The 27,204-nt window shown below is 39.3% G+C and overlaps 1 protein-coding gene across 1 annotated transcript in view; it reads right to left on the reverse strand.

Moving 5' to 3' along the window:
* The window catches only part of igf1r (insulin like growth factor 1 receptor), a 147,891-nt gene that overhangs the window by 28,424 nt on the left and 92,263 nt on the right, over positions 1–27,204 (reverse strand). Inside the window, exons 3-16 of the mRNA XM_002933305.5 lie at positions 25,205–25,514; positions 24,030–24,172; positions 20,810–20,954; positions 16,010–16,224; positions 14,961–15,087; positions 13,814–14,052; positions 12,924–13,091; positions 12,510–12,714; positions 7,281–7,567; positions 6,976–7,112; positions 5,904–6,063; positions 3,626–3,731; positions 3,167–3,237; positions 947–1,176 (exon numbers count right to left, since the gene is read on the reverse strand). Of these exons, the coding sequence (XP_002933351.1) occupies positions 947–1,176; positions 3,167–3,237; positions 3,626–3,731; positions 5,904–6,063; positions 6,976–7,112; positions 7,281–7,567; positions 12,510–12,714; positions 12,924–13,091; positions 13,814–14,052; positions 14,961–15,087; positions 16,010–16,224; positions 20,810–20,954; positions 24,030–24,172; positions 25,205–25,514 (2,543 nt within the window). The remainder of the gene's footprint in view (positions 1–946; positions 1,177–3,166; positions 3,238–3,625; positions 3,732–5,903; positions 6,064–6,975; positions 7,113–7,280; positions 7,568–12,509; positions 12,715–12,923; positions 13,092–13,813; positions 14,053–14,960; positions 15,088–16,009; positions 16,225–20,809; positions 20,955–24,029; positions 24,173–25,204; positions 25,515–27,204) is intronic.

A 27,204-nucleotide genomic window follows, 5' to 3' on the forward strand; every position in this document is an offset into this window, starting at 1 on the left:
ATGTGGTCCCTGAATCGACTGCCCCATGGCCGCAAATGTAATCCGATCGTTTGGCCCTGGTTATTTTTTTTTTAAGCTACTTGCTACCCAATATCGCCCACCCGTAGGTGGGGATATCGGGTGAAGATCCGCTCGCTTGGCGACATCGCCAAGCGAGCGGATCTTATAGTGTATGGGCACCTTTAATTATATTGGCAACTATGTTATCTAAACAAGATACATTCCCAATGAAGATGTCACCCACAATTGCCAAATGAATGTTTAAGATAGGTACATTTTTTTTTTATATTGAACTTTTTGGAAATCTTGGGTAAATCATCTGGTAGAATTGAAAAAATAAAGTTTAGGAAAGTTTTTTCAAATACAGATAATAATCTACTTTCATATACAGTATACATATCAGTATCTTGCAAATGCATTATTAGAGAAGACACAAAAACAGAGAGGAATTAAATGTCCGTATTACACCAATATTAATGAACTTTATTACCCAATACAGTAAACTGCAGTGAATGATTTGCTTGTGAGGCTCCTTGCAGGTAAAGCACGTTAATACCATAAAGGAAATAAACCCGCACTGGATATGTAAAACCAAATGCATTAATGGTGTGCACACAAGCTAATTTTCTTCTTTATAAAAGCATGTCTGATCATCCTTTTTCAAGATCAAATATGCTGCTCATGAAGCCTGTTTTTTAAAGCTAAATATCAGCTCCCCAAGGGGCATTTATTAATTAGAGGCATTTAGTTCACTGATTCATTTCCACAAGGATTCTCACAGAAACCCAAAATGCTACTTGCTTGAAACTTGCCAGGATTTTATCTTTGCCTAATGAGGTGATGAAACATGCAATGCGTGCGTAAAATCTCTTTCCGTGTCCTAGATTTGCCCTGATGTCCTTGGCAACCAAGGATAGCCCTTGCAGAACATCTCTCATGCACTCACCACGTGGTGACAGTTGAACTCCTTCATGACGGAAGCCTCATTCAGAAATTCAATTCTCTCCCGCATGCTGGCAGACTCATTGACCGTCTTTATGGCAACTCTTGTCTCTGCTTCATCCTTCACCACCCCTTTGGCAATGCCCTCATATACCATTCCGAACGAACCTTGCCCGAGCTCTCTGTTCATTGTTATCTTCTCTCGAGGAACCTCCCATTCATCAGGCACATACACTGAAAAAGAGGTGCATAAACATCACACAAGTGAGAATTCTGAATGCGCATATCCTATACTGACAGATTCTAAATTGCATTTTGCATCATCCTATAAGTTCACAAGAACATTAAAAATAGTAAATGAGTGATTATATGTGTAAGTACGTATAACTAAGTATTAAAGCTTTCCGCAATGCTCTGCTGCCCTAAAGTACTGAACCCTACCATCATTCCCACTGTTCCCCTGAAATATTGAGCAAGCCATTGTACTGAACATTGTGTAGAGAATACAGTTGTGATGTTGCTTCCAGTGCTAAGTACAGCTAACAATACATTGCCTATATAATATGTCTCTGATAGTGGATTGTTTTTAAACTTCTCACACACAAAAAAGTTGGTTCAAAGACCAAATAAGCAGTGCTTTGACAAGATAAAACACTACAAATAGATGTCTAGTCTTATACTTTGCATCCCCTGTTATTATCTAGAGTGACTAACAACATAAGGCCTCTGTATCTCTCTGATGATGTTCTATTGTATGGTGTACCTGCTTTGACCTCTACAATAGCAATTAAGGATGGAAACGCACATTCCTTTACAGATTAAAGGTCTGTAAGGGAAACCTTCAAACAGTTCAAAACAAAGTAACTATGAAAATGAATAACTTCAGAATGCGTAGAAAACTATGTTAGATGGTTTAAAGACCAGCAACTCAGAGCTCCAGGGTCCCCATAAATCTGGTATCATCTCCCACCCAGAATACTGCTTGAAACTCCTCCTGGAGGAGTGGCATTTCAATGAAGTACCTTGAAATAGCAATAGTGTCTGAAACAAACAAGCTACATCTGAGCTTTCCTTACCGAACCAGCCAAGACATGTGTACCTAAACCATATGCTTACTTGTCTGTGAGCTTGTGTGCTTCTATATTTACTATTTCTGTTTATATTTACTATTTCTGTCCTGTAGTGTGTAACATTAATAAGCAACACATACTAAATAGTGGGTAATGTATTTTTAAAAAGGCGAAAACCTGGCCCGTGCTAATAATACATAAAACAGCTGTTTGTTTGCATGATCTGATCAGTAACTACTACCTGCTGCCTGGATGCTGTGGGTAGAGATGTAGCAAGCCTTGCAGGCCCAGACTGGAATTCAAAATATGCCACGGCATTTCAAGTACACAGAGGCCCAAAAACCCCACCACAGAGGCCCAATAAATAGTGACTGTCTATGGCATCTTACAGCAGCACCTCTGGCATTTGCCAGAATACACAGATTGCCAGTCCCAAAACCTTGCACCTTTTATTTTATTACCCCATATTACAATTTTGTGACTTTATGAAGGGTGGGATGTTCAGCTTCAGACTGGTAAAATGCTATTGGGTTGGATAGCACAGACAAGTCCTTGATACTCCAGGCGTCACTGCCCACTTCATAGTATTTCATAGGAATGTTGCCACATTTTATTCAGATTGCTATTGGATGCAGCGACAAGTGGATAGGGGTGTAGTATCTATTTCTGCTTATATACAATTTTATAGTATTCATGTGAATAAACACATTTTGTTTTGGTGCTGCTCTGATTAAATGAGTCACAAAAAAGCACTGTCTTTGCAGTAGTGCACCCAGTTCAGCACCAGGACTTGTTATAGCAGCCAATCCCTGGACAGATTAAAGTTTCCTGTAGGATTAAGAAAACTACTTTGTTAAGAACGATTGTTCTGGTATTCACCTGGACAAAGCTTCTAGTGCAGAATGCTATGATAAGGTGCTGTGACTGAAAGATTGGTAATATGCAGGCCAGAAAAACATCATTTTTATATGTACATGGGAAGCCATAGTTTCCCAGCAGTAGTAAAATTGCGCCATGCTATAGTGACTGTAACTTTGGGTATAAAAAATGAATTATACTGCAGCTGGTAAGCTAATAATGTAGTTTTCCTCTGGATGTCATTGTGGTACTGGATGAAAATAATAAACACGTTTGTAATATACAACATTGCTTACTTTCTGCTGCACTGAAATACTCGGGGTTCACAGAGGCATAGAGAACACCATTTCCAAGTCGGTTGCTGTTTCTAAAAAGGAGCAGAAGAAAGACTGCTTATATCAGAGGCCATTATATTATTTTTTCCCAACATTTACATAGATCAGTGGGTCTTACTTTTTCACTTCAGATTTTAATTGTCTAGCTAGCTCCCACTAGGGCTACAACTGTGAAACAGTAGGGCAATGTAGTCAAATACAGCCAGCCGAAGAGCTTTATTGGTAATTTTATTTCATGGGATTCAAAATATCAATCAATAGCAATGATACTGCCCACTTATTAAAGTTTTATAAGGTAGCATTGCTTACATTTTCACCAATGCAGCAAATTTAGAATTTGCAGAATTCATATCAGTCAAATAAAAGAGCTAAGTATTACAAAATTAGTCCTGGTCTAAAGTGAACATTACAAATACTTACCTTTTCTTGGAAACAAAGCAGCCAATACTGATGATCCCCACCAACAGCAAAATAAAGGCGAGGGGAATAGCCACAACCATTTGCAGGATATTATTGCTCACATCCGCTGCATAAAAACAAAGATGAGATCATTAGGCAAATAAATATATATGCAGAGAGAAGAGTGGTGGCTTCTTTTCAATTCAAAATATGCACATCAAGAATGAATATGTCTAATCAATGAGGGGTAAAGGACTATAGGCAATAAGGGGATGAGACCTCCTCCATGGGTAATAGACTAATAAGAAAGCAGGGTTTTTAGACTTGTAAAGTATTTTATATCTTTTGCATAACTCTCACTTGGGTACAGCAATGTCAAAGCTCAATGCAGACAGCGTTAATCTTTAGCTGGTCTTACTTATTGATTGCCATTTACAAATTAAACTCGTTTTTTCTGTTTTAAACCCTGGCAACCAAGCAGCAATCTGGAGGGACCTCAAAACAGAACATGAGTATTTAACAGAAAAGAAAAGTAAAATGAATGACAATAATAAAGTTGCTTATATTATGTCTATTTCTATCATACCTTATTTAAAGTGTGAGTGCCCTATTTTGCATATGTATTTAATCTTACTATCAGACATTTTATACTGTCTGCTATACTGCATAAGGGGTCTTTCTGTAATTTGGATCTCCATACCTTAAGCCTACTAAAAATCATGTAATCATGAAAAGACCCAATAGGATTGTTTTGCCTCTTGTAAGGATTCATTATAGCTTAGCTTGCATCAAGTACAAAGTACTGTTTTATTATTACAGAAAAAAGTAATAACTTTTTAAAATGTGAATTGTTTGATCATAATGGGAGATGGGTTTCCTGTAATTCTGAGCTATCTGGATAACAGGTTTCCCGATAATGGATCCCATACCTGTTCTTACTTATCATGCATTTTAAACTTTGCTTTTATCCTCTATACAAATATTTATGTGTATACAGACTAATATAGAATTTTTGCAGAAAAGAGTGCACTTAATGGACTTCTGGATCTGAAAATTTTTTATTAACTCAATGTTTTGGTGTCATACTAGGGTTATAGTATGAAGCACATTTTCTTTGCACCGGTAGGAGCCATGTGAGTGCAGTTTTTCTGCATTTTGTTTACATTACCGTATCCTGCACCCAGGCATTTCCTCAGAAACAAATGAGCATTGCAAGGGAAACACTGTCTGCGGTGTTCACAATTATGTGGCTGCAGCCTAGATTCAGCCACAGGGGCCTTCCAACAGTTTTTAGAAACTTGTTCCTGTGGCACCTTAGGTCACACAGGGACAGTTCAGAAAGAAAGAACGCAAACAAATATCCCCTTACCCACTCCACGACAAACAGGGCCTTATTTATACAAAACTTAGGTAGCACAATCATTCTACGTTTGCGAGTTCACAGGTTTCATCAACTTGGTCTATTTATAAAATGGTTTCTTTGCAACACATTTTCAACTTTTTTTTTAACCACTTCTCCCAAACTTTCATATTACCTTTACCAACATTACTGACATGACTTTTCCAGCTCAGATTCGACAAAATTCCATTACTTGGTATGAGAGGATGAAAAACATCTTTCAGGAAAAGTGATAGAAGGAATCAATATTTTACTGCCAATTGATAAAGTGGCTGAAGATGCTTTAATTATACTGAAAACTGAGGGATTTCTGTAACATTTTAGTAGTCTGATAACATTTCCGTGACTGCCTTGCCAACTATTTCCAACAGACAAAAATTGCTGTGGGAGACAGATTGCAGACAATAGACTTACAGTATACTGTAGTTGACTTAAGCTGGCCAAGCACTGAAAGATCTGCCAAACAATCAGATCACAACAACAGGCACGCAGGCCGCCTGAGCAAGGATCGCATCATCAAGTTGATGTGGTTATCACTCCAACGAGATTTTTAAACCTTTTCAAACAAAATCTTGCCAATTTTTGGCTAGATATGGGTTGAGTAGGCCCATTGGAGTGCACCATACATGGGCAGATAAGCTGCCTGCTGAATCAGCAGCTAAAAGTTGCCCATGTATGGCCGCCTTAAGAGCCACTATGCTCAGAAACTTCTGCCTACAACTCTGTTTAATCATGGGCACTATACAAATAAGATGCTAGTGCGCAAGTCTGCATTCAGCTCAATTTAATAACTAAAGTATCCACCCAGCCCTGTATGGCCACGCAACTGGGTAAAGCTTACCAATGCAAACAATAAAAAGCTAATATGGCAATAATTCCACCAACAGAATCAAAACTTACGTTTTGGCTTTACACAGAAGGAGACAGGTTCTGTCCATGAACCATTTCCATATAAAGAGATAGCCTGAACCTGTGCTGAGTAATTCCCGGGAGAAAGCCGTGTGAGTTTGGCGCCTCCAGTCTTCCGGAAGTCCTGCCTAGACACACACTCCCTGTGAACCTATTAAGAGAAAATAGGTTGCCCGTGATCAATGAAGTACACAGAGGTAGAAGAGTCATTTATCAAAGTTCACAGACTTGCTAATTAACTGCATCAACTATTTTGACTTTTATTTACTTTATAACCTTGTCCAAGTCACTATACTTGGAAATCCAGCTTCTGAACAAATGTGTTTAGAATTTACAAAAAAAATTGCTACAAAATAACCATCATACCCACCATAAGCAAGCCTTTAGGCTAGTGCCTAAAGCCTGTAAATCATCCAATCTGCTGGTCTCTGCCCACTCTAGTTGCACCCACAGGCAATGTGTTGGTCTGGGTGGATTTTGGTGTGAAAATGCAAACTCACAAGTTTTTGCACCAAAATCCACTCCGTGTGCCACTGCTCTAAAACTTAACGCAGTAAAAAGTGGTTGTATACTTTTAAGAAATAGAAGTGACAGGGGTAAAATGAGAGCTTATACATTTGTAACCCTTTGGGTAGCTGGGGATGGGACTGACCAATTTTATACTGCAAAGACTGAACTGAAGATAAAAAGTATAGAAAAGTATGTCTTCATTTTAAAATATTCATGAAACTTTCAAGAATTTGGGACTTAGAGTTTCCTTCTCCTTTAAATAAATATGCCCCTAACCTTACTTGCTAATTTAATACATCTTATATTTTTATGAATGCCTTGACTTTGGCCACAACAGAAAGAAACTATAAGGGTGCACTGCTAGGTATGTTTTCTGGCACACCTTTCACACTGACAGAGAATTGCCATACACTGAGAAACAAACGTGAGAACAGATGCTAATAGAGGTTAAGAAAGAGATAAAATTGGATTAGAAGAATGAGAAATCCATAAATACTGCTTCATTCATTTTAATGTTAACATCATTACACAAAGAAATAAAGAGGTCTCTTACTTCTCCTTGCTGCTTGTACTCTATCTCATACATCAGGATTAGCCCATTTGGTCTCTTGGGCTCATACCACTTTAGAAAGACCACGCCATCATCTTCTTCTTTAGCGCTAACATGCCCTGGAATATCATCAGCTCCAGCTAAAAGGCAAAGCAATGTGTGAGCAAATGGCTAGATGAAAGCATAGAATCTTAAGTGTGACAAAAAGCTCTTATGAGCAGTTCGTTTTAGTGTAAGGCTTTCCCTGATCACTGTTCTTGAGTATATGGCATGGCTTGGCAATGGTAGGTTACAGCTTTGGAACTTACCTGCCGGCATGGTTCGGGCAAAGACAAAATTGGAAGCACTGCAGCCAAGCTTCTCAGCCTCATGGTTGCAGCTATGAATATCTATACGGTAGAGGGTAAATGGTTGCAAATTTGAGATCACTGTCCTTTCCCGCTTGTAGTCAATCTTTGTCTCGTAGAATGGGTATTCTACATCCTCTTTTTCAAAATCAGAGAAATTGGAGAAATCCTCTACGGTGGTGTTCTTTCCGTGACTGGTCTGTGTGGAGTTCCCAACAGCAAAGACATCTCTACGCCGACGGTTGGGCCTGGATAAGGCAAATTCACCAAATATTGTGATTGTAAGGGAGGAATAATTGGATTTTGATAAATACAGATAAAAATGTATACATCGTAATAAAAAACAATTCTAAGAAAGAGTTATTCAGTAAAAAATGCGCAAAAAGGTGTCCTGGGTTACTTAATTACCAACTGCACTGGAGTGGCCAAAGTAAGCTGCTGACTGGTTGCTATGCTAGACTGGGGCAAATGTTGATATAAGACCACCCACTGTCTCTCTCTTCTTAAAGTACAGGGACAGACAAATGCCTCTATTCACACTGTTATGTCTAAGGGCAATGGAACCGGTAAGATTTGCCAGTGGTTAAATCTGTGTTACCACAGGTGACAAATCTCCTAAAAATGCCTTGCCTTTGCCTAACAATGTAATCGCCGCAAGTAAAACATAACTGCCCATTTCCTGCAATTACTCAGATTGTAAGCTCTATGGGGCAGGGACCTCCTTCCTACTGTGTCTCATACCACATGGCACTTATATATATATATATATATATATATATATATCATATATGTATTTATTGTATTTATTTATTATATCACTTGTCCTCCCTGTGTGTAATTTTGTATTCTGTAAGACTGTACAGCGCTGCGTACCCTTGTGGCGCTTTATAAATAAAGTTATACATACATACATACATACAATTAAGCCAGATTGCAGTGAGTATTATGTTTTGCAATATTAGGCAATGGCAAGGCATTTTTTTTAGTAATATTCAGTAATGTTTAGTAATACAGAAAATATATTGAAAAAGCACTTGATAAAATCCCTTATATGACCAGAAATGTGTAATGCTTTATTGCAATTAACTTGCTTTAAGACACATCTACATGTTTCTGCACTTCCTTTCCTAAAGAGCTTGCAGTCAGATTTGTAGTAATGGAAACAGCATAGTGCTGATCCTCATTCCTTTATGGCTCATTTATTTCATGGGTGCCATTATTTTCTTTGTTTAAAAGGACAGATAAGGACCTCCTGTTTTGCACCCCCCTCCCCAATTATTAACACTTTTTTCTACAAGAAATTTGGCAAGCTGAGGCTTGAAGTCAAAACCTGTTCAGCACACTCATCCATCACAAGTCTGTAACCTTCATAAGCACCTTAAGCAAGCAGCACTAAGGGTAAATAAACCAAACTCCCTCCCAGGAAATGAGCAGGAAATGTGATCTTTCTCCAATGATGCACACGCTGAGTGATTCATTTATTTTCCCTTGTTTGTGGTACACACACGTAGACCAAAAAAACTTAAGTTCTGGATAAGTGGCTGCTTTTTTGCCTACTCGGACATCTGATCCAAGGGTGTGCTGAGTGCTGAATGAAATCTTTGACAAATTCTCATCGTATTTCTTATCTAAATTCCTTTGATGATAATACCGCATCCAGTCATGATTTTAGAATTTGACCCTAAGAACACTCTGAGATCAGTTAACATTCTTTTCTATAATAGGTATCACAGGAAACAAAGTGCCATAGCCAATTATAATGGAGTGTATTTTTGTTCTGCCGTTCCACAACCATGGGACAAGGATGTTAGTGGTTAGGGATGGCACTAACATGAAACAACAGATTTCACAGAAACATTTTATCTCGGGGGAGCAGCTTTGGTAGTCCAGCTGATGCAGAGCTTCAGTTCTGATGTACTGCAATCTATCATCAAATTCTCCCTAAAAGATTCAGCTGTATACTAAATAGTTATCTGCGTTCAAATATAAAAAAAAAATGAAAGTGACTTAAAAGATTTTAGGTTTGGTTTGGCTGTACACTTGATTTGGTGACTCACTATTCTAAATGAATTTTTGGTTAGGAAAATCTACCATATAAACTAACCTTTTTGCAAAATCACTTAAAACATTTTCAGTCCATGGCATAAAGAATTTTACGTTATAGGCAGGCAGCCATGATTTCATTCATTAATCACCCTGTCACCCTCTCGTAATCAGTATGGACCCCCAACAAATCTGCCTGTACCTCTAAAGGCAATGGAACATGGGATGTTTTGTCATTTGCATTAAACTGTGCTCCCCATGGGCAACAAAACAAACAAAAACACCTTTCCATTGCAGATAATAGGAATCTCCTTCTATCCAAGTGTTGCACAAGGGTAACATGATTTCCCACAAGGATCAAAAAAACATGCTGAATTCCCAAATCCACCACTGCCCCTTTTCATTCACTTGACTTTGAAGGCAAGAAAGCACTGGGAACAGGTGTTTTTAGGCATTTTCAGGTTGAAATGTCCCAGCACTAACAAGCACGTCAAAATTAAGTAAACAAGCCCCTGAAGCGGCGAGTCTGGTACTTCTCAGCCGGTGAGAAAAGGCATCGGGGAGATAGGTATGGTGCGCTATAGCTCTAAGGCTATCTGTTTCGGCTTTCTGAAGTCACGCAATGTTTCCTAATGCAGGTAACTTAGTAAAGGCAAAGTGATGCGTAGGCCTTTCCACCTGCAACTCCTATTGATGCCGGAGGAAAGGCATTCTGGAGCGGTTAGTCGCCCATGGTAGCAGAGATCTATCACGGGTGACTAACTCGCTCAGTGGGCCATCAACCTAAAGTAATGTTAAACTTGTAGCAGCACACATCTTCTTAAGTTATTCCCCTAGGAAGCAATGCGAAATGTACTTCAGAGAAATAAGGGCAGACATACAAGCACACTGCTTGCCTGTAGTTGCTCCGTGAAAGAGTTAATGTGAAGCCAGTGGTAAACATCTCACAGGAACAAAAGAAATCAGGACTTTCCACTGTGATTCAGCCTCCCCCACCTGGGATAAACCTGCCTTGTCCCTAGGCTGCCTGAACTTGACAGAAAGGATTAAATACAATCTGGCTTTGCATTCCTCCTACAGAAAGATCTGTTTTAACTTCCTCCATTTGCAACTATTCTTTTCTTACTGACACAAATCCTTTAAAGAATCCTCTTTTGTTTTTCAGGAGACAGATACATTTTTGGCAAAGTGCTTCTAGTAACTGAACATTAAAGCAAGCGGCACTCTAAAGCAGTACACACACAGGCCGAGCATTATGCAAACATTTATCATTACGAGCATTTATCGCTCTGTCAGCTCCTATTCCTTCCTGTCCGGCAAAGAAGCATGAAACACTGGACTCCTTGCATCAATTATATAAGAATAACCCCTTCTCTAGCCTCAAATTCATTTGTACAGTTTCAGATGTTGAAATGGAGATCTTTAATTATTTTCAAAAACAAGTCTGGTGCAGGGCGTGTTTCCCACTGTGTTGCATCACCTCTTCTTTTACCAACACTCTGTAACCATTTGGGAACTGAGGAGCCCAACTGCTGCAGTTTGGAAAGAAAAATGTTGTCCCATTCTTGCCTAATTTAGGATTTCAGTTGCTCAACAGTTTGTGGTCTGCTTTGTTGTATTTTTTGTTTCATAATGCATAAAAAGTTTTCAGTGGGTGATAGGTTTGGACTGCAGGCAGGTCATACAGTATCTAGTAGAATTAAGTTTAAAACAACTAACTTTTCTTGAAAACGTTTCACCACTCATCCAAGTGGCTTCTTCAGTTTTAATGAGTGGCATGGAATTCCCTGGCATTTAAACCCTTGAGGGTAGTACAGTCACAGATATCCAATCACATGATGATAAGAAAGTATGATCCGGTCACAAAAGTACTATGGTTCTTTTTGAGGCAGGTGTTAATCTTTCAGTACATGACTGGATGTGTGCATTGTTGTGAAACCACTGAGGTAAGGATGTCAAAGGGGCATTGTAAGTTGCTGACAAGCGATGTGGCAGGCCCCCTCCTCATGGCCTGACACATAAGCTGGTGCACTCATCTACTCTTTTTATCTTCACATGACTTTTCCAGTCACTTGTTGCCCCTGTCCCAACGTTTTTGAAACGTGTTGCTGGCATCATCATCATCATCATCATCAAAATGTACATATGTTTTTTAGAAAACAAAACTTCTCATTTTTGATGTTGTATTTGAACTATTGTTATTACTTAAAAGGTTTAAATGGTTTGCAAATCATCACATTCTCTTTTTATTTTTAACATTTGTCACATTCCCCCAACCTCTTTGGAGACGGGGTTGTACAAATAGAGCTGTCCACTCTAAAGGGCAGAATTAACATGTCAACAGACCACTTTAACAATTGTCAAATACCTACAATGGGGTAAAAAGTGTCAGTCCAGGAAAGAGGTCTTCTGCTATTGGCTTAAAGAGGCTAAACTAGGATACCTTCACTGATGACTCCCTGCATGGTGATTTCAGCTGGTTCATAAGACATTCTAGGGCACAGATTTAAAGGTCATACACACTACATTCTATAATGCAACTGTGATCCTGTTTGGCGAGTTCAAATGAAGTGATCCGGTTAGCTGGATCACACTCCAACACATGCTGTCTATGGTAACAGAAGGGTAATGTTGCCATTATGAAAAAGAATCTTAGCTGCACGTGGTGGACCCAATCCTTGTTCTTGTATTCTAGACTTTAGCAACTGGCTGTCTTGTGAGAGGCTTACTGATTTGCACTTTACATAATCCATCATCCCTTGTATCACCCAAAGGTACAGCTGATCCATTTCAAGCTCCAAGGCGTGGCTTAAATCACAGGTTAGATCAATAAACATGGTTCACAGGTTCAACACTCTTTCCTACTAAACCACAAAGTTCTTTACCAGAGTCTTATCAATTTAATACAACAAGGTAATTCACACAACTCATTACAGACATTGTAAGTTGGTATCTACAGTCATTGAGCGTTTCATTATGCCATTGTTTTGTAGTATCATAGAGCTAAAAATTTATGGCGAGTGCTTTATGGATTATGGCACATTGATTGTTTTGATGGTGGTAGTCTTCACAAAAGAAACAATAGAGGTCAAAACACCCCACACAGTTAAATTGTAACATAGTGATTGCTGTGGCGCTCTTGCTTACCTTGGCACAAAAATGGAATTGTGGAGGAAATTTTCAAAAACCTTTCTGTATTCAGCTTCATCTTTTTCTGCTTTTTTCTCTGCCTCGGTTTTAGGACAGGCACAGCAATGGCCCTTTTCTCCTGTGTTGCCTTCTGGCTTTGTCAGCTCTGTCACACCTTCAGTATCAATGGTCCCATTGGCGTATTTCCGATTGGGTACTTTATCTGAAAGCAAAATAACATGATGTACACCATTTCATTTCCTAAAGACAGCATAGAAAAGCTGTACTGTATTTGCTTAAAAACAGGCAACACCAGTGCTGCTTTGCCATGAAATCATTTGAAGATACTGGACATGTAACCCTCAGAGCACTGCACACCACTATAATAATCTTCCCACACACAACAGGAGGCTACAGTGACAGTCGCCGCACCTCTGAAGCAATAGTTGTACTGATACAAGTGTCTGTCCTGAGGCTGCTGCTGCCATCGCACAATATAGTAGGAGAGGTTCCCATTTGGTTGACTGGGTGAGTTCCACTTCACCACCAGCTGAGAAGACGAGTTGGATGCGGAGATCACATCTTGGGGGATGGAAGGAACTGGAATTAAAAACAAAAAAAACAATTATGTTAGAATTCATCCTCATGCTTAGAACAAGCTGTACATATGACTCTGAATAACATACCCTATTAGCAAAGCACTGCAAAATGAACATGGCAGAAAACTCTGCATCAGTCAAGCTATAATCTAGAAAAGTCACAATCATGGCAGGCAATGGGCTGTGGCTTCCTTCTTGTGATGGTGAATCCCCAAGCTGTATGAGTGCATACTGTGTTTGCAGACTCATGCAGGGTGTGTAGATGCTCCAGGCAAAAAGACACAGGGGTGACATACATCTCAGCGTGATTGTCTTTTCAGTTCTGCAAACCCTGGAGATGCTCGGCAATCCCTCTGGAACCCATTTCCCATCAATTTTAACAAGTTCCTTTCATTGCCTTATGGGAGCTGACAAAGTCTGTGTTCCCCTGTATTTTCAGTCTTTTAAATTTTACCATCAGCTGTAACATACTGCACTTGTGTAATCATGCATTCCTCCTAAACAAGATTTACCTTACTGCTATCTTTCAATTTAGGTGGTAAGCTTTATTCTGGCATTCAACCAAATGCCTTGTTGGTAGGGTCACTGGTTTTGGTAACCAGGCATTTGCAAGAATGACAGAAAGCAAAAAAAACCTTTAAACTAAAACATTATCTTCTTATTCCAGCACTTTAACATCATATAAATATTATAGGTATGTATTTGCTTTGGCTGAACACATACCTGCTGCATCTGTTCGTATATATATGATCTTGCTTTTGGCACCATGAATATGACGGCTCTCCAGCATGGTCAAGGTAATAGCCTTCACATAGATTGCATATTGTGTCCAAGGCTTCAGTCCCTGCAGGAGGATTCCAGGGTCACTTTCCTTGCTGGCTGGGAGGTCCACATCAACCATATTCCAGCTGTTGGATCCACATGCATCCTGACCATCATACTCTGTTACATTATGGAAGAGTCTGAAGTGTAAGAAAAAGGAAGCAGAGACATAATCAGAGGAAAGCCTAAAAGCTAAATGCAGCAAAATTGGAAATTTGGAAGCTGTGTTGTTTTTGTTTGGCTTACAAGAGATATAAGCTTAGCTGAGAAACAAAGAAAACTGCAGTTAACTGGCTACTTATTAAAATGCCCATATTGTATGTGAATGTCATAGGGACATTTAACTGTTAACTCCACTGGGGAAGGGGCTGATTAGAGTGACAGACAATTTTTGAAAAGAATTGTGGAAATGTGTTATATATAAATAAAATAATTACTTGCTAGATCTTTTCACCATTTAGATAATACTAGACATCTAACCATTCTGCAGCATTAGTACCCCTAGACAAAACATTTACTGTCTTATCATTAACCTGTTCTGATACAGAAGTCGCTTGTGTCTAAGGATACTATGCAATGTGAATATGGACTAATATTCTAATCACACTTTATATATATTTATAGTGTATAAGCTGGGCCCTAGATCTGGTGATTAACATTACAACCAGAACATGTGAATCAGCAGAAAGATGTAAAGCATTCTCCAAGCCACAAATATATTCAGTGTTAAAGGGATGTGATGGCTTTGTAGGCTGGCACAAAACATAAGAAGCAACATTCCTAGCCTAATATATTGCAGAGCATTATCACTTAAACCTCATTTTGCTCTGCCCTTTATATAAAAGGACAGAACACCTAGAACAGATAGATGGTAAAGAATGCTGCATTGCTGATATATATCCAAGAAGCAGCACTAACTATAATTTAATCTATGCTTAGCTTTTTACACCTTTATTAGAGGAAACCATTATAGATCAACCTTTAACTGACAGTTCATCCTTGGGTAAGTGCAAGCGCCACAGGAATATGGTTGTAATGTGGGACTCACGCCTCTTTGTAGTAGACAGTGAAGCTGATAAGGTCTCTGTAATCCGGTGGCCTGTAGCGCTCCCATGTAAACTTAATCCGGTTCTTACTTGTGATTATGGAGGTGAAATTTAAGACGTGACTCTCGCCTGTAAATGAGACACATCGTACATTGGTGGGAAAAAACTTCATTATGTTAATTCCTATAAAGCATTTTTTTTAGTACAAAAAAAAACAAAAAAAACCCCCAAGAAGTAGATTTTAGGGCAATGACACGAGTCGCGGTAGCGACTAATCTCTGAATGCTTTCCTACTAAATCGGAAAACATGTGTCAGTTCGGCTTTCCAAACTTACCTTGCAAGTTGGGCGACATTGGAAAGCTGAAGCAACATATGTTTTCCTACCAGCAATTTACATTATCGCCGGTAAGAAAGCATTCAGAGGAGATTAGAGCCAGTAAAGATTAATCATGGGGCCACTAATCTCCTCATGTGTCACTGCCCTTAGTGTAAGCAAAATAATATATAAACTTTTAGAGCACCTAATTAAATCCCTTCAAGAGCTTTATCTGGCCTCTATCAGGACTGCATTGTTCTAGAGCTTGACAGGCTCACTTACAAAACAAAATAAAGTGCCCATGTTTAGGCTTCAAGTACATGGGTACATTTTTACACTATGTTATGATTCAACCCGAACCTTAGAAAAGGTAGATACAGGCTCAGTCCACATTCTCCTGTTTTATTACAGCTAGGAAAAACATTAGTTAATTTAGTGCAGCATTATAATAATAGGGCCTGGCTAAAGGCCACATTTATGTGTTGGACATAAATGTGGGTTGATGATAAACTACTATAGGATATGGTAGGCCATATTAAGGGCAGTCCCAGAAGGAAAAACATATTGGTTTCATTAAAAGCAAGTAAGTGCTCACCCTTAAAACAACTTGGCCTTTAAAATAGGAGACCCACCCTTTTTTGAAGAGCTTCTACAGAGACAAGCACTGCCTGGTTGAGGAATGCTAAAACCATAGGGTCAGACTACAAGGTGGTTCTGAGGCACAAGATACTTACATGAAGCCATATTTCCATTAGTACTAAGGCTGATGTCCTCTGCAGTCTGCCTCCCTTTCGTTCCAGTTACTTCCTCCATGCGGTAAATCTCAGAAGCGCAAAGCTTGGAGTTGAATGCAAAACGTATTTTGCCCTCTTTGATAGTGAGGTTGTGCTTCGACCAGTCCCACAACTGCTGTAGGTTGTTATTGTCAAAGACGTAAAAGGAATAATTTCTGAAAATTAAAAACAGGAGGCCACAAATTAACAAGCACACATTAGTTTTATGCCATGAGCTAAAATTTATTTATCTATATTATTGCCACTTGTCTGCTAACATATAGGGTATTCTTAACAAATACAATCTCAAAAAAATGGTGCAGGACACATTTCTGTTTTAGATTTTTAACCCCACTAAAGAAACAATTTTCTTTCAAGAGTTAACTTTGCCCTGTAAAAAGAAGTTGTAGCACAACTAGCTTCTATATATTACACCAGAAATACTGGGGACAGTAGCAGACAAGGAGCTATAGATTAAAAATGACTGAGAAGCAGCTTGATTTTATATAAACCAATAACATAAAATACAATAAGTAGCACCAGTCAGTGCTGTACCAGCTACAAGCAGTCAACTTGCACAGGGCAGCAGGTGACACAGACAGAAGTATAGACAGAAAATAGATAGATAAAAAATAGCATAGACAGAACATAGAAGTTCAAATGAGTATTTAAATGTGGCTGACTGTGAAGAAAGGCAAATGAGTTTGTGCAGTTTTGTACATATAAAAGGAAAGTATGCTCAACTGCACCAGCAGCTGAATAGCCACAGACTGCAGAGAACGCATACCATGTACAACACAGCAAGCCTTAATGATTTGCCCTGTGGGTTGTAACAGTGTGCCACTGCCAGCTGCTATTGCCGTTACCAAACTGTTAACAACAGTGAAGACCTGCCTGGCCCATGTTCTAGTGTTTCCCAAAGCCAGTTCAGGAATAGACTCTGAAAATACAATTTGAGATATTAGACTTGTGATCATTGGTAACCAGAGAATGGCCTTTTCCCATTTGGCCAAACAGTTCAGCCTTCACAGATCAATGGCCAGATTTTCCTTCTATGGTCTTGGTTAGCCACTAACTTATGAAACCCTACCTGCCTTGGCATTACTATATGTGATCCACTGTCTAAAGTAACAAACTAAATAAAGACATTAAAAAAACTTAATTATGGTTAGTATGCCAGAAAAAAGATATTTAGGAGAAGCCAGAACCATCATCCACTTATGTGATGTATGATGTATGAATATCTTCTCACTCTACAGCGTCAGGGAAGAATCAAACTGCTGTTAAAAATTTAACATAGAAAATAACATATTTATAAAATCCTGGATTATAAGAAACATGGGGGTCCGCAGCCCTCAACTATTAGCTGGCAGGAAGCTGGATGGAAAACTTACTATATATAAGAACTAATGCTGCAAAGACTTCTGTAAATTTAGAAAGGTGAAGCAAAGCCAGAACATGGAGCTCAGCTGTGGCCCTGGCGTAGCAAGAGGCCTGCATTGTACGCATATTTGCAGCATCTGGCGCAAAATGATCCTACACAAATTGATATTTTTTTTTGATCTGAGGTAAAGAGCTCTCCAAGCTCAATAGCATGACATCATTTTTATTGAAATAAGCCCAAAGCTTGGATTTTCTACATACAGAATTTTAGATGTAAATAAAGTGATGGATTTTACATGACAAAGGGCGGTATCAGATTATCTAAACAGGGAATTATTTATTCCACTTTTTAAACGTTTAAAATATTAAATTTGGCAAAACTGACAGAACATTAGAAGAAAAAATAGACTATGTGTTAGGATTTTAATGTCAGCTGATGTAAGATGCAGAATTTAAAAAATCCTTGACACATTCCTATGAGTAGCTTGAGAAATGAAGTAAAAAGCAGCAGAGATGCCAGGAATTCCTTGTGTAGGAAACTTAATCCAAGCAGGTCACATAAACCAACCGATACAGTGCTTTCCCAGGACCTCTAAATCTACTTCCCCAGAACAGGAGCCCCCTCGTCCCTCACCCAAGACTTCATGACAGAGAACAGGTTTGTCTTGTGTGTTGGAGTGAAATGATAAACCAGGAGAGAAATGGAATGTATCCAAACACTGGCATTCCATCGCTCAGAAAAATAACCAATAACCCCTTTTCTGCTAGAAGGCCCTTCTCTGACCAGGGGGAGATAATTGGGCAAGAGGTGGCAGGGATAACTAGGGAAACACCTCTAATTTGTGTCATAAGGAAACATAGAGTAAGGAGCGCTTTAGGGGAACAGGCGCCGGGAGGAGTCACGGAACACATCCGGGGGGGGGGGAAGATGACTCTAAAAGCAGGGGGATTTGCACAGGAAAGTGAGGGGGGCCTAAAGTTGATCTGGATCAGTTCTGCATTGTGAGAAGTGAGGGAGGAAGGTGTAAGAGTAGCTAAGTTTACATGTAATGGAAAAACCCTACTGGGAATGGGAATGGAAAGTAATAAGAACCTTTATGAGCAGAGAAGTCTGTTGGGGAGCTGCAGGAGGAGCAATACATAATATTACACACAGAAGAAGCTGTAAACTCAACAACAAGTAGAAATACCAAACACGTAGGGGTTTTACTGCAGTGTGGGGTTTAAGTGCAAATTCTTAGGCTAATATAGAATATAGAACTGCGACTGACTGAGTGGCGATTTGTTTTTAAAGAGTGGCGGCGACTAATTGCCCCTTATGGATAGAATAAGTAGCCCTGAGGAAACATAATCAGAAATTTCTTCTTATATAGAATATATAGACAAAAGATGGGAGTAAAGTTGGCCACATGTGGGCTGACGACTCTTCCAGACAAACTTGCCAGCTTATTAGCAATGGGAGCTGCCCGGCAGCCTACCAAACTAATAACTGATATATCAGGCAGGTGAAATAGCTCTGTAAGGCATGGACTACATTGGCATGCTGGTGCTGTTATACATACTTTAACTGGGAGATTAAAGGTGTTCTAGCTAGATTTCCTAGATATAGATAAACCTTTGCAAGGGATAATTATTAACTGCAGTAACCATGATTAGCACCACAGACTTGTATACAGTTAGGTCCATAAATACTTGGACAGAGACAACTTTTTTCTGATTTTGGTTTTGTATATTACCACAATGAATTTTAAATGAAACAACTCATTTGCAGTTGAAGTGCAGACTTCTTTAAGCTTTAATTCAGTGGGGTGAACAAAACAATTGCATAAAAATGTGCGGCCACTAAAGCATTTTTTTTTTTTTTTTTTTTTTAACACAAACCCTTCATTTCAAGGGCTCAAAAGTAAGTAGACAATTGACTCAAAGGCTATTTTATGGGCAGGCGTTGGAAAGTCTGTCATTATCAATTAAGCAGATAAAAGGCCTTGAGTTGGTTTGAGGTGTGGTGCTTGTGGATGTGCATGTGGAAGATTTTGCTGTGAACAGACAACATGCGGTCAAAGGAGCTCTCTGTTCAGGTGAAAGAAGCCATCCTTAAGCTGCAAAAACAGAAAAAACCCATCCGAGAAATTGCTATAATATTAGTAGTAGCAAAATCTAGAGTTTGGTACATCCTGAGAAAGCAAGCAAGCATTGGTGAGCTCAGCAACGCAAAAAGACCTGGACGTCCACAAAAAACAATTGTAGATAATTGTAGAGTCATTTCCATGGTGAAGAGAAACCCCTTCACAACAGCCAACCAAGTGAACAACATTCTCCAGGGGGTAGGCGTATCGATATCTAAGTCTACCATAAAGAGAAGACTGCATGAAAGTATAGAGGGTGCACTGCAAGGTGCAAGCCTCTCATAAGCCTCAAGAATAGGAAGGCTAGATTGGACTTTGCTAAAGAACATCTAAAAAAGCCAGCACAGTTCTGGAAAAACATTCTTTGGACAGATGAAACCAAGATCAACCTACACCAGAATGATGGCAAGAAAAAAGTATAGAGAAGGCATGGAACAGCTCATTATCCAAAGCATACCACATCATCTGTAAAACATGGTGGCAGCAGTGTGATGGCTTGGGGGTGCATGGCTACCAGTGGCACTGGGACACTAGTGTTTATTGATGATGTGACACAGGACAGAAGCAGCCGAATCAATTCTGAGGTGTTCTCAAATCCAACTAAATGCAGTCAAACTGATTGGGCAGTGTTTCATGATACAGATGGACAATGACCCAAAACACACAGCCAAAGCAACCCAGGAGTTTATTAAAGCAAAGAAGTGGAAAATTGTTAAATGGCCAAGTTAGTCACCTGATCTTAACCCAATTAAGCATGCATTTCACTTGTTGAAGACTAAACTTCCGACAGAAAGGTCAACAAACAAACAGCAACTGAAAGTTGCTGCAGTAAAGGCCTGGCAGAACATTAAAAGGAGGATGTCCATGAATTCAAACTTCAGGCTGTCATTGCCAGCAAAGGGTTTTTTTTTTACCAATATTAATTTGTCAAATTACTTTTGAGCCCCTGAAATGAAGGGTTTGTGCTAAAAAAAAAAAAAAATGCTTTAGCGGCCTCACATTTTGATGCAATCTTTTTGTTCACCCCACTGAATTAAAGCTGAAAGTCTGCACTTCAACTGCATCTGAGTTATTTCATTTAAAATTCATTGTGGTAATGTACAGAATCAAAAAACAAAAAAGGGTGTCTCTGTCCAAATATTTATGGACCTAACTGTACATCAGCCTGCTACCAAGAATACATTGGACAACACCTTATGCAAATGCCCTATACATATTCTTTCCCAGCACTGGCATATTGTCAACTACTCACCCAGGCATTTGCTCCTCTCCTAGGATATAGCGCAGACTTTTCAGGAAAGAGAGAGACACCAGTGCATGGGAGTGCCGAATCTTGACATAGCCGGTGACTGTCTCTATCAGACCCAAGAAATTCTCCAACTCCGAAGCAATATTTTCTGTAACAAGACATCATCAACTTAAACCTTAAGAAAATAATATGATTATATAAATGTTGGTTTGCTTTTTTTTGTATTAATTCTATTTGTGTAACCATTAATATGTTTAAGATTACTGAGTGTATAACTCCTCATTGTAGTTATATCATTGGTAGTTAGATAAAAGTCAGGGATATACTTTCAATGGTTACTAGGATGCTGCCAGCAGTCATTTCTACTTTTTGATAATGCAGGTTTTAATTTTTAATATTTTTTTTACACACATATTGTTGGGCACATAAGGTTACACTAAGTACTGGACTTTGAAGCTTAGAATGCAAATATGAAATAAGCAAAAACAATTTTGCTTATAACATTAAGCAGAATTGGTTAAATTCTCTAAATGCATAACGTTCAGTAAATTCAAGCCATTGAATTGTTTCCCCTTTTGTGGCAGTTGGTCAATAGAATTGAGACTAGCTAGATCAGCAAGAGGCTGAATCCTTCAAGCAATGGGTTACAGTAGATTCATGTGTGTCTGGGTGCTTTTTAAAAGGTGCAATAGAAGCATCTGAACATTCCTAATCATCTGACTTGTTGAATCACACTTAAAGGCCAACGAACTCTTTGGTGTGAGGCCTTAGAGAAATATTATTATTTAATATTTATATTTGTTTCACAACTTACCTAAATTTTAGTGGAAATGCTACTGACTAATGGGCAATAGTTTGTTTGGTTTTTTTTAAAGCGCACACTTTCAGATGTGCACACAAAAGATTCAATGGTATCTTCAGTGGAAGAATATGCACCCCTTCCTCCTTTAAACAGATTGTATGATCGGTTTAGTAATAAATCACTGAAAAATTCCCTATATGGAGGCCAGGAACCTAGTACACCCACCCGCTCTAATATTCTTTTCTGTGTATGTTTATTCTTTGTAGGCATTTATTTTTCCCTATAGCACATATGCATACTTTACCTAGACTTCAATATTTACTCCAGAGCCTCTCTGCAGACATCTATGGTTAGGATAGTTTGACAATAAAGAGCCCTTTGTAGCTAAAAATCTGTTACTGATATTGCATTTGTACAAGAAAATGCATCATGGACTGAAGGAAAGAATTGTTGAGTTTGAAATAAACATACAATTAATCCCACTCCAGCCCTGTGTTAGGGAAGTGACAGGTAGTCATTCGGAAATAGATGCTGTTAAGCTCCATTCATAAGGTCTTTATGGATCTGCCCGCGTTTCCAAGAATACACCACTTAGATGCCAAAAAAAAAAGGTTTGGAGCTTTTAGCAGTCTCTCTCTTGGCACAGCCTTTGCCAGTAACTGCCATCTGGGGTCACATGAATTATCAAAGCTTCCTGCAGAATCATGTTGCTGTGATAAATGCCATTTGTAGCCTTGTCTAGAGCCAGATGCCCATCGCTTCCACTTAGCTGCCCCATGGGTCGTACAGCCAGAATGTACCTGCAGTTAAACCGCCTGAACTGCGTACTGCAGCCGGGAAGTAACCAGTTCAATGAGGTGTAATGAAGGTAGAGGAACAAGCCTGGCTTTGTCTTGGAATATTTGTAATTTCCAACAAATATAAAACATCTGCTTATGCACTCTGTTATGGCAACTGTTTGCATGAGACATGCTACGATTGGATGGAATCCTAAAACAGTCTATTTTTTTCTGCTCTTGCTGATTCACCCCACTTCCCACCCAACCCTCAGAACTGACTGGTTTACAAGCAACCCAACAACTGAATGGTATTTCAAATTCTTCTGCAACACTGAGATTTTGCTCTGGCATTGGAACAGTTACTTTGGTGCTTTCAGCCTAAGCAAAGGACTGAAGAATGAAGAGAAAGCATGGGAGCAGAGGGAATAATTTACAGTGTGCTGATCAGAGTCCGGGGTAAGATAACGGAAGATGCTCATTTGAAAGGCTAGCTATATAAATATGAAGAAGCTCTGAGAGATTATCTTGCTGACACTGAGCTGGCTCACAAATGTTCAAGAGCAGCTGGGCTGGGGAGAGCAACAGGACCACATCCAAAATCAACACTGGACGTTTGCTGTTTCCACAGGTGTGAAAGCCCACAACTTTATAATTGCACTCACTAAATCCAGCACATTCCATACACAAAGCCAATACCTGTAATAGATGGTTGTATAGATAGTCCATCATAACAAATGTTGTAGTCAGCCATGCAGGCACAAACACTCATCTGTGGAATATGCTGGCACTTTATAAATAAGTTTTAATAACAACAATAATAATAATAATAATAATAATGTCCCCACCAATGTGTACATCTTTAAAGCATGTTCACCTACAAGAAGCGCTACAGCATCTTCACGCTGTGGCCTTCCAGCTGTTGCTGAACTTGACAACGATATGTATAAAAACTCTCCTTGTCATGCTGTAGTTCATTAACAACTGGAGAGCCACATATAGATTACCAAATATCAGGCACAAGGCTTATTTCTACATAATAGAATAGTTTCTACATAATTTCTACATAATTCAACATAATACATACAAGGTCTGTGTGCCAGTTCTTTAGAAATGGAAGTGCAGAGTCTTTCTAATATGTAACTGGACTAAATAATGTGGCCATCCAGTTTCACATTAAAATTTCCTTGTTTTAAAAGGCACAGAAGTGGCTCATTAAAGGAAAAGTAACACTAAACTGTTTTAAGTGAAAAGGCTATTCTACCCTGCACTAATAACTGCCCTATACTGCAAACCCCTTAGCCAAGTTTTAACAGGTATTTTCTTTTAAAGCATTCAAAATACTAAAGGGTTTGCAGGATAGGGCAGTTATTGGTGCAGGGTAGAATAGCTTTTTCACTTAAAACATTTTAGTGTTACTTTTCCTTTAAGAGGGGAGTTCTGTTTGTAAACTACTTTAAAGAAAAAGCGTGATTCTGGCATATATTTGCTGGAGAATGAGAAGTGCAAAATACAAGTTCACGATCTACACTTAGTGAGGGCAGGGGAAGTGTAAATGCTAGGAATAATACCAATCAACAGAGAATTCAATTATCATTATCGGGGATTTCCAACAATCAAGTAAAGTTTCGCATGAAATACTCACGGCCTTTGCGAATATTTAGTTGCAGGTTTCCCTTTAGCACAGTACATCCTTCGAGCATTTGGGCTGAGGTAACAGAATCAATAGTTTTCATCTTTTCATCACAGACTTTGGGGCAGGGACCCTCACAGGGGCTGCAGGTCATACTGTAAATGAGAGATGGGGGAAAGGTCAGAGGCAGTGGTTGGCAACAACAGTTGCCCCCCAATATAAGCAGTAATACTAAGTCATTCACACTGCTATGCTTACTTGTTCTACTGTATCAGTCTGACATGTATTATAGATCTGCAAAAACTCTAACCCTGCCATATATTTGGCTGTGTCACTATCAATTTTGGGGTTTGAGCTCTATCCTTAGCTCAAATCCTGAGAGTTAACTTTGAATGTGTGCATTTCTCAGCTAAAACACAATGCCAGTAACTAGTTGGACGGCTTTCCAACTTCACTCAGGAAGCATTTCCAGAAAAAAATGTTCCTTTCTGACTCAGTACTGCAGAAATATTCCAACTCATTCATCATCCAAATAACTGCAACCTCTTGCTGGCTGGCAACCCATGAATGTGTACAAAATGCAGAACAGACCTATTTACTATACCTCATAAATGCTACTAACTCTCCAGCAGCGGTGTTTCTGCAACTCCCATTACCCATAATCACATGGAAAGCTATGTGCTGCAGATACTGGAGAACAGCAAAGTAAAGCTATTTCATCATCCTATATAAAATGCTTCATTACCACCCTCCATCATGTTGTCAATATGCCCCTTACATGTGGGTGGTTCATCCATACCAGCATTAAAAGTTAATCTGCTTAATAAATAAATTAATAAGTCAGTCTATAAGTCAGGTGTCCACAAGCTTTCTTAGTTGTGAGCCACGGTCTAATGTAAAAAGACTTGGAGAGCAACACAAGCATCATAAAAGTTCATGGTGGAGCCAAATAAGGGCTGTGATTGGCTATTAGGCAGCCTCTATGCACACTATCAGCTTACAGGGGGCTTTATTTGGTAGTAAATCTTGTTTTTATTAAACCAAACCTTGCCCCCATGTCAGGAATTCAAAAATAACTACCTGGTTTGGGGGCACTGAGAGCAACACCCAAGGGGTTGGGGAGCAACATGTTGCCCTGAGCCACTGGTTGGGGATCACTGCTCTAAGTCAATGAAAAAGTACGTTACCTCTGGCTTTCATTTAGCATGAATCCTGATGGGCACTCGTAAACACATTCTCCTTTGTGAATGATGAATGGAGTTAGACTGTTGACCACAATATGCATCTTGGCACATTCCTCCCGAGTGATGCAGCGCCACCCTTCAAATTTATAGGTGTTAGGCGGGCAGGTGGGGACACAGCGGCCCTCGTAGAAGTAGTGGTGACAGGCCACACACGCCGTGTCGTTATCGGGTGCCATGCAGCTGCCCAAGCATTCTGGATGACAGCATTCTTTGTTATCAGTACATGCTCGCTTCCCACAAACACCGGGGCACGCTGAAAAAATAAGCATACCCATAAAATTACTAAAACTAATACATGATAATAAACCAGCCAAAGCATTATATCCATTGAAAACATGTTAAACAGTAGCCAGGATTTGCGCTGCATTGCCATCTTGCATCTACTGTTTATATTGCTGTCATATTCACCGATAATGCTTCACTACACTTTTTACACAGCATGTTAAATATACCTAAGGCTGCTGTTGAGCAAGTTGACTTAAGACTAGCCACTAAAAGAATCTTGTGGATCTATCTGCTTCTCTTTGGCCAATGGGAAAACCCCATCAACCCTTTCAGTCTCAACCATGCCCTGCTTCCTGTGCTACCATGGGAAATTGGGCAGCATAGAACACATAGTACAGAGAGTCTGAGCCTTTAATCGGTGTAAGGAATGGGCCAAACTGGATTCTTTACCCTTTAAAGGAACATGTAACTAAAAACTCATCTCTATGATGTAGAAATACTCCACATTTTGACATCAAAATTTAGGTTAAACTTTATTTTTAAATGCCAGGTGTTTTTAAGCTTGGAACCATTCTACTTACAAATTCTTAGGAATGTTGCAATGCTAACATAATAAATTTAGACAGATACTAAGGGGCACATCTACTAATCCACGAACGGACCGAAGGCGTCCGAATGCGTTTTTTTTCGGAAATTGTCGCGACTTTTTCGTAGCCATTACGATTGTTTCGCAAAATGTCACAACTTTTTCGTAGCGCTACTACTTGCGCGAAAAGTCGCAACTTTTTCGCAGCTTTCGCGCCGAGTACGAAAGTTTCGGATTCATTCAAGCTTCAGTATGGTGACTTTTCTTGGGCCAGGTTGGAGCTGCAGAGTGCCATTGAGTCCTATGGGAGGCTTCCAAAATCATGCTAAGTCTGAAAGTTTCGCCCGCCACTTACGAGCGCTCAATACGAAAAAGTCGCGACAAGATACAAGCAAATCGTAATGGCTACGAAAAAGTCGCGACCTTTCGCGCAAGTCGTAATGGTTACGAAAAAGTTGCAACATTTTACGAAAAGTCGTAACGGCAACGAAAAATACGAAAAAGTCACAAAATGTTCGTTTTCCAATCGGAATTTTTCCAATTTGGATTCAGATTTGTGGGTTAGTAAATCAGCCCCTAAGGGTTCTAAGTTGTAGTTACATGACTAAGTACTCTCCATTGCCAGGTGAGTATTTTTGGATAAAAATATTTTATTTATATTATTAGAACTTGGCTAATGTGTGGACTTGCACCCTTGTAAACTGACTGTTCGGCTTAACAGATATGTGCAGACTGGAAGCAAAAGTCAATACCCAATATTTTCCCATTGCCGACCATACTAACTGATGAAGTGGCAGTAGTAGGAGATATAGAGGAGATTGTGTGTAAGGTTTTTTTTTTATGTATATATTCAGAGCAAAAGTTACTTTCTGCAAGTTGCTTGTGATAGTGGAAGTAGCTGTGTGCTTTCTGTGACACCCGTCCAAGGAATCAGTCATGCTACAGGTGTACAAATGGTTTGTTTTACAGGACAGAAATAGGTTACAGGAAAAGATCACTCACAGGCAAACAAGAGAAAATCATAGCAGGTGCCTATTATTTACATTCCTGTGGAACTGGTTTAAAATGCAACTTCTTGTGGCCTTAGAGTAATAACAGTCAGCTATACACTATATTTTTGTGTGTGTTAAAA

This window comes from Xenopus tropicalis, chromosome 3 (assembly GCF_000004195.4).
Source record: "Xenopus tropicalis strain Nigerian chromosome 3, UCB_Xtro_10.0, whole genome shotgun sequence".
In the NCBI taxonomy this organism is placed as follows: domain Eukaryota; kingdom Metazoa; phylum Chordata; class Amphibia; order Anura; family Pipidae; genus Xenopus; species Xenopus tropicalis.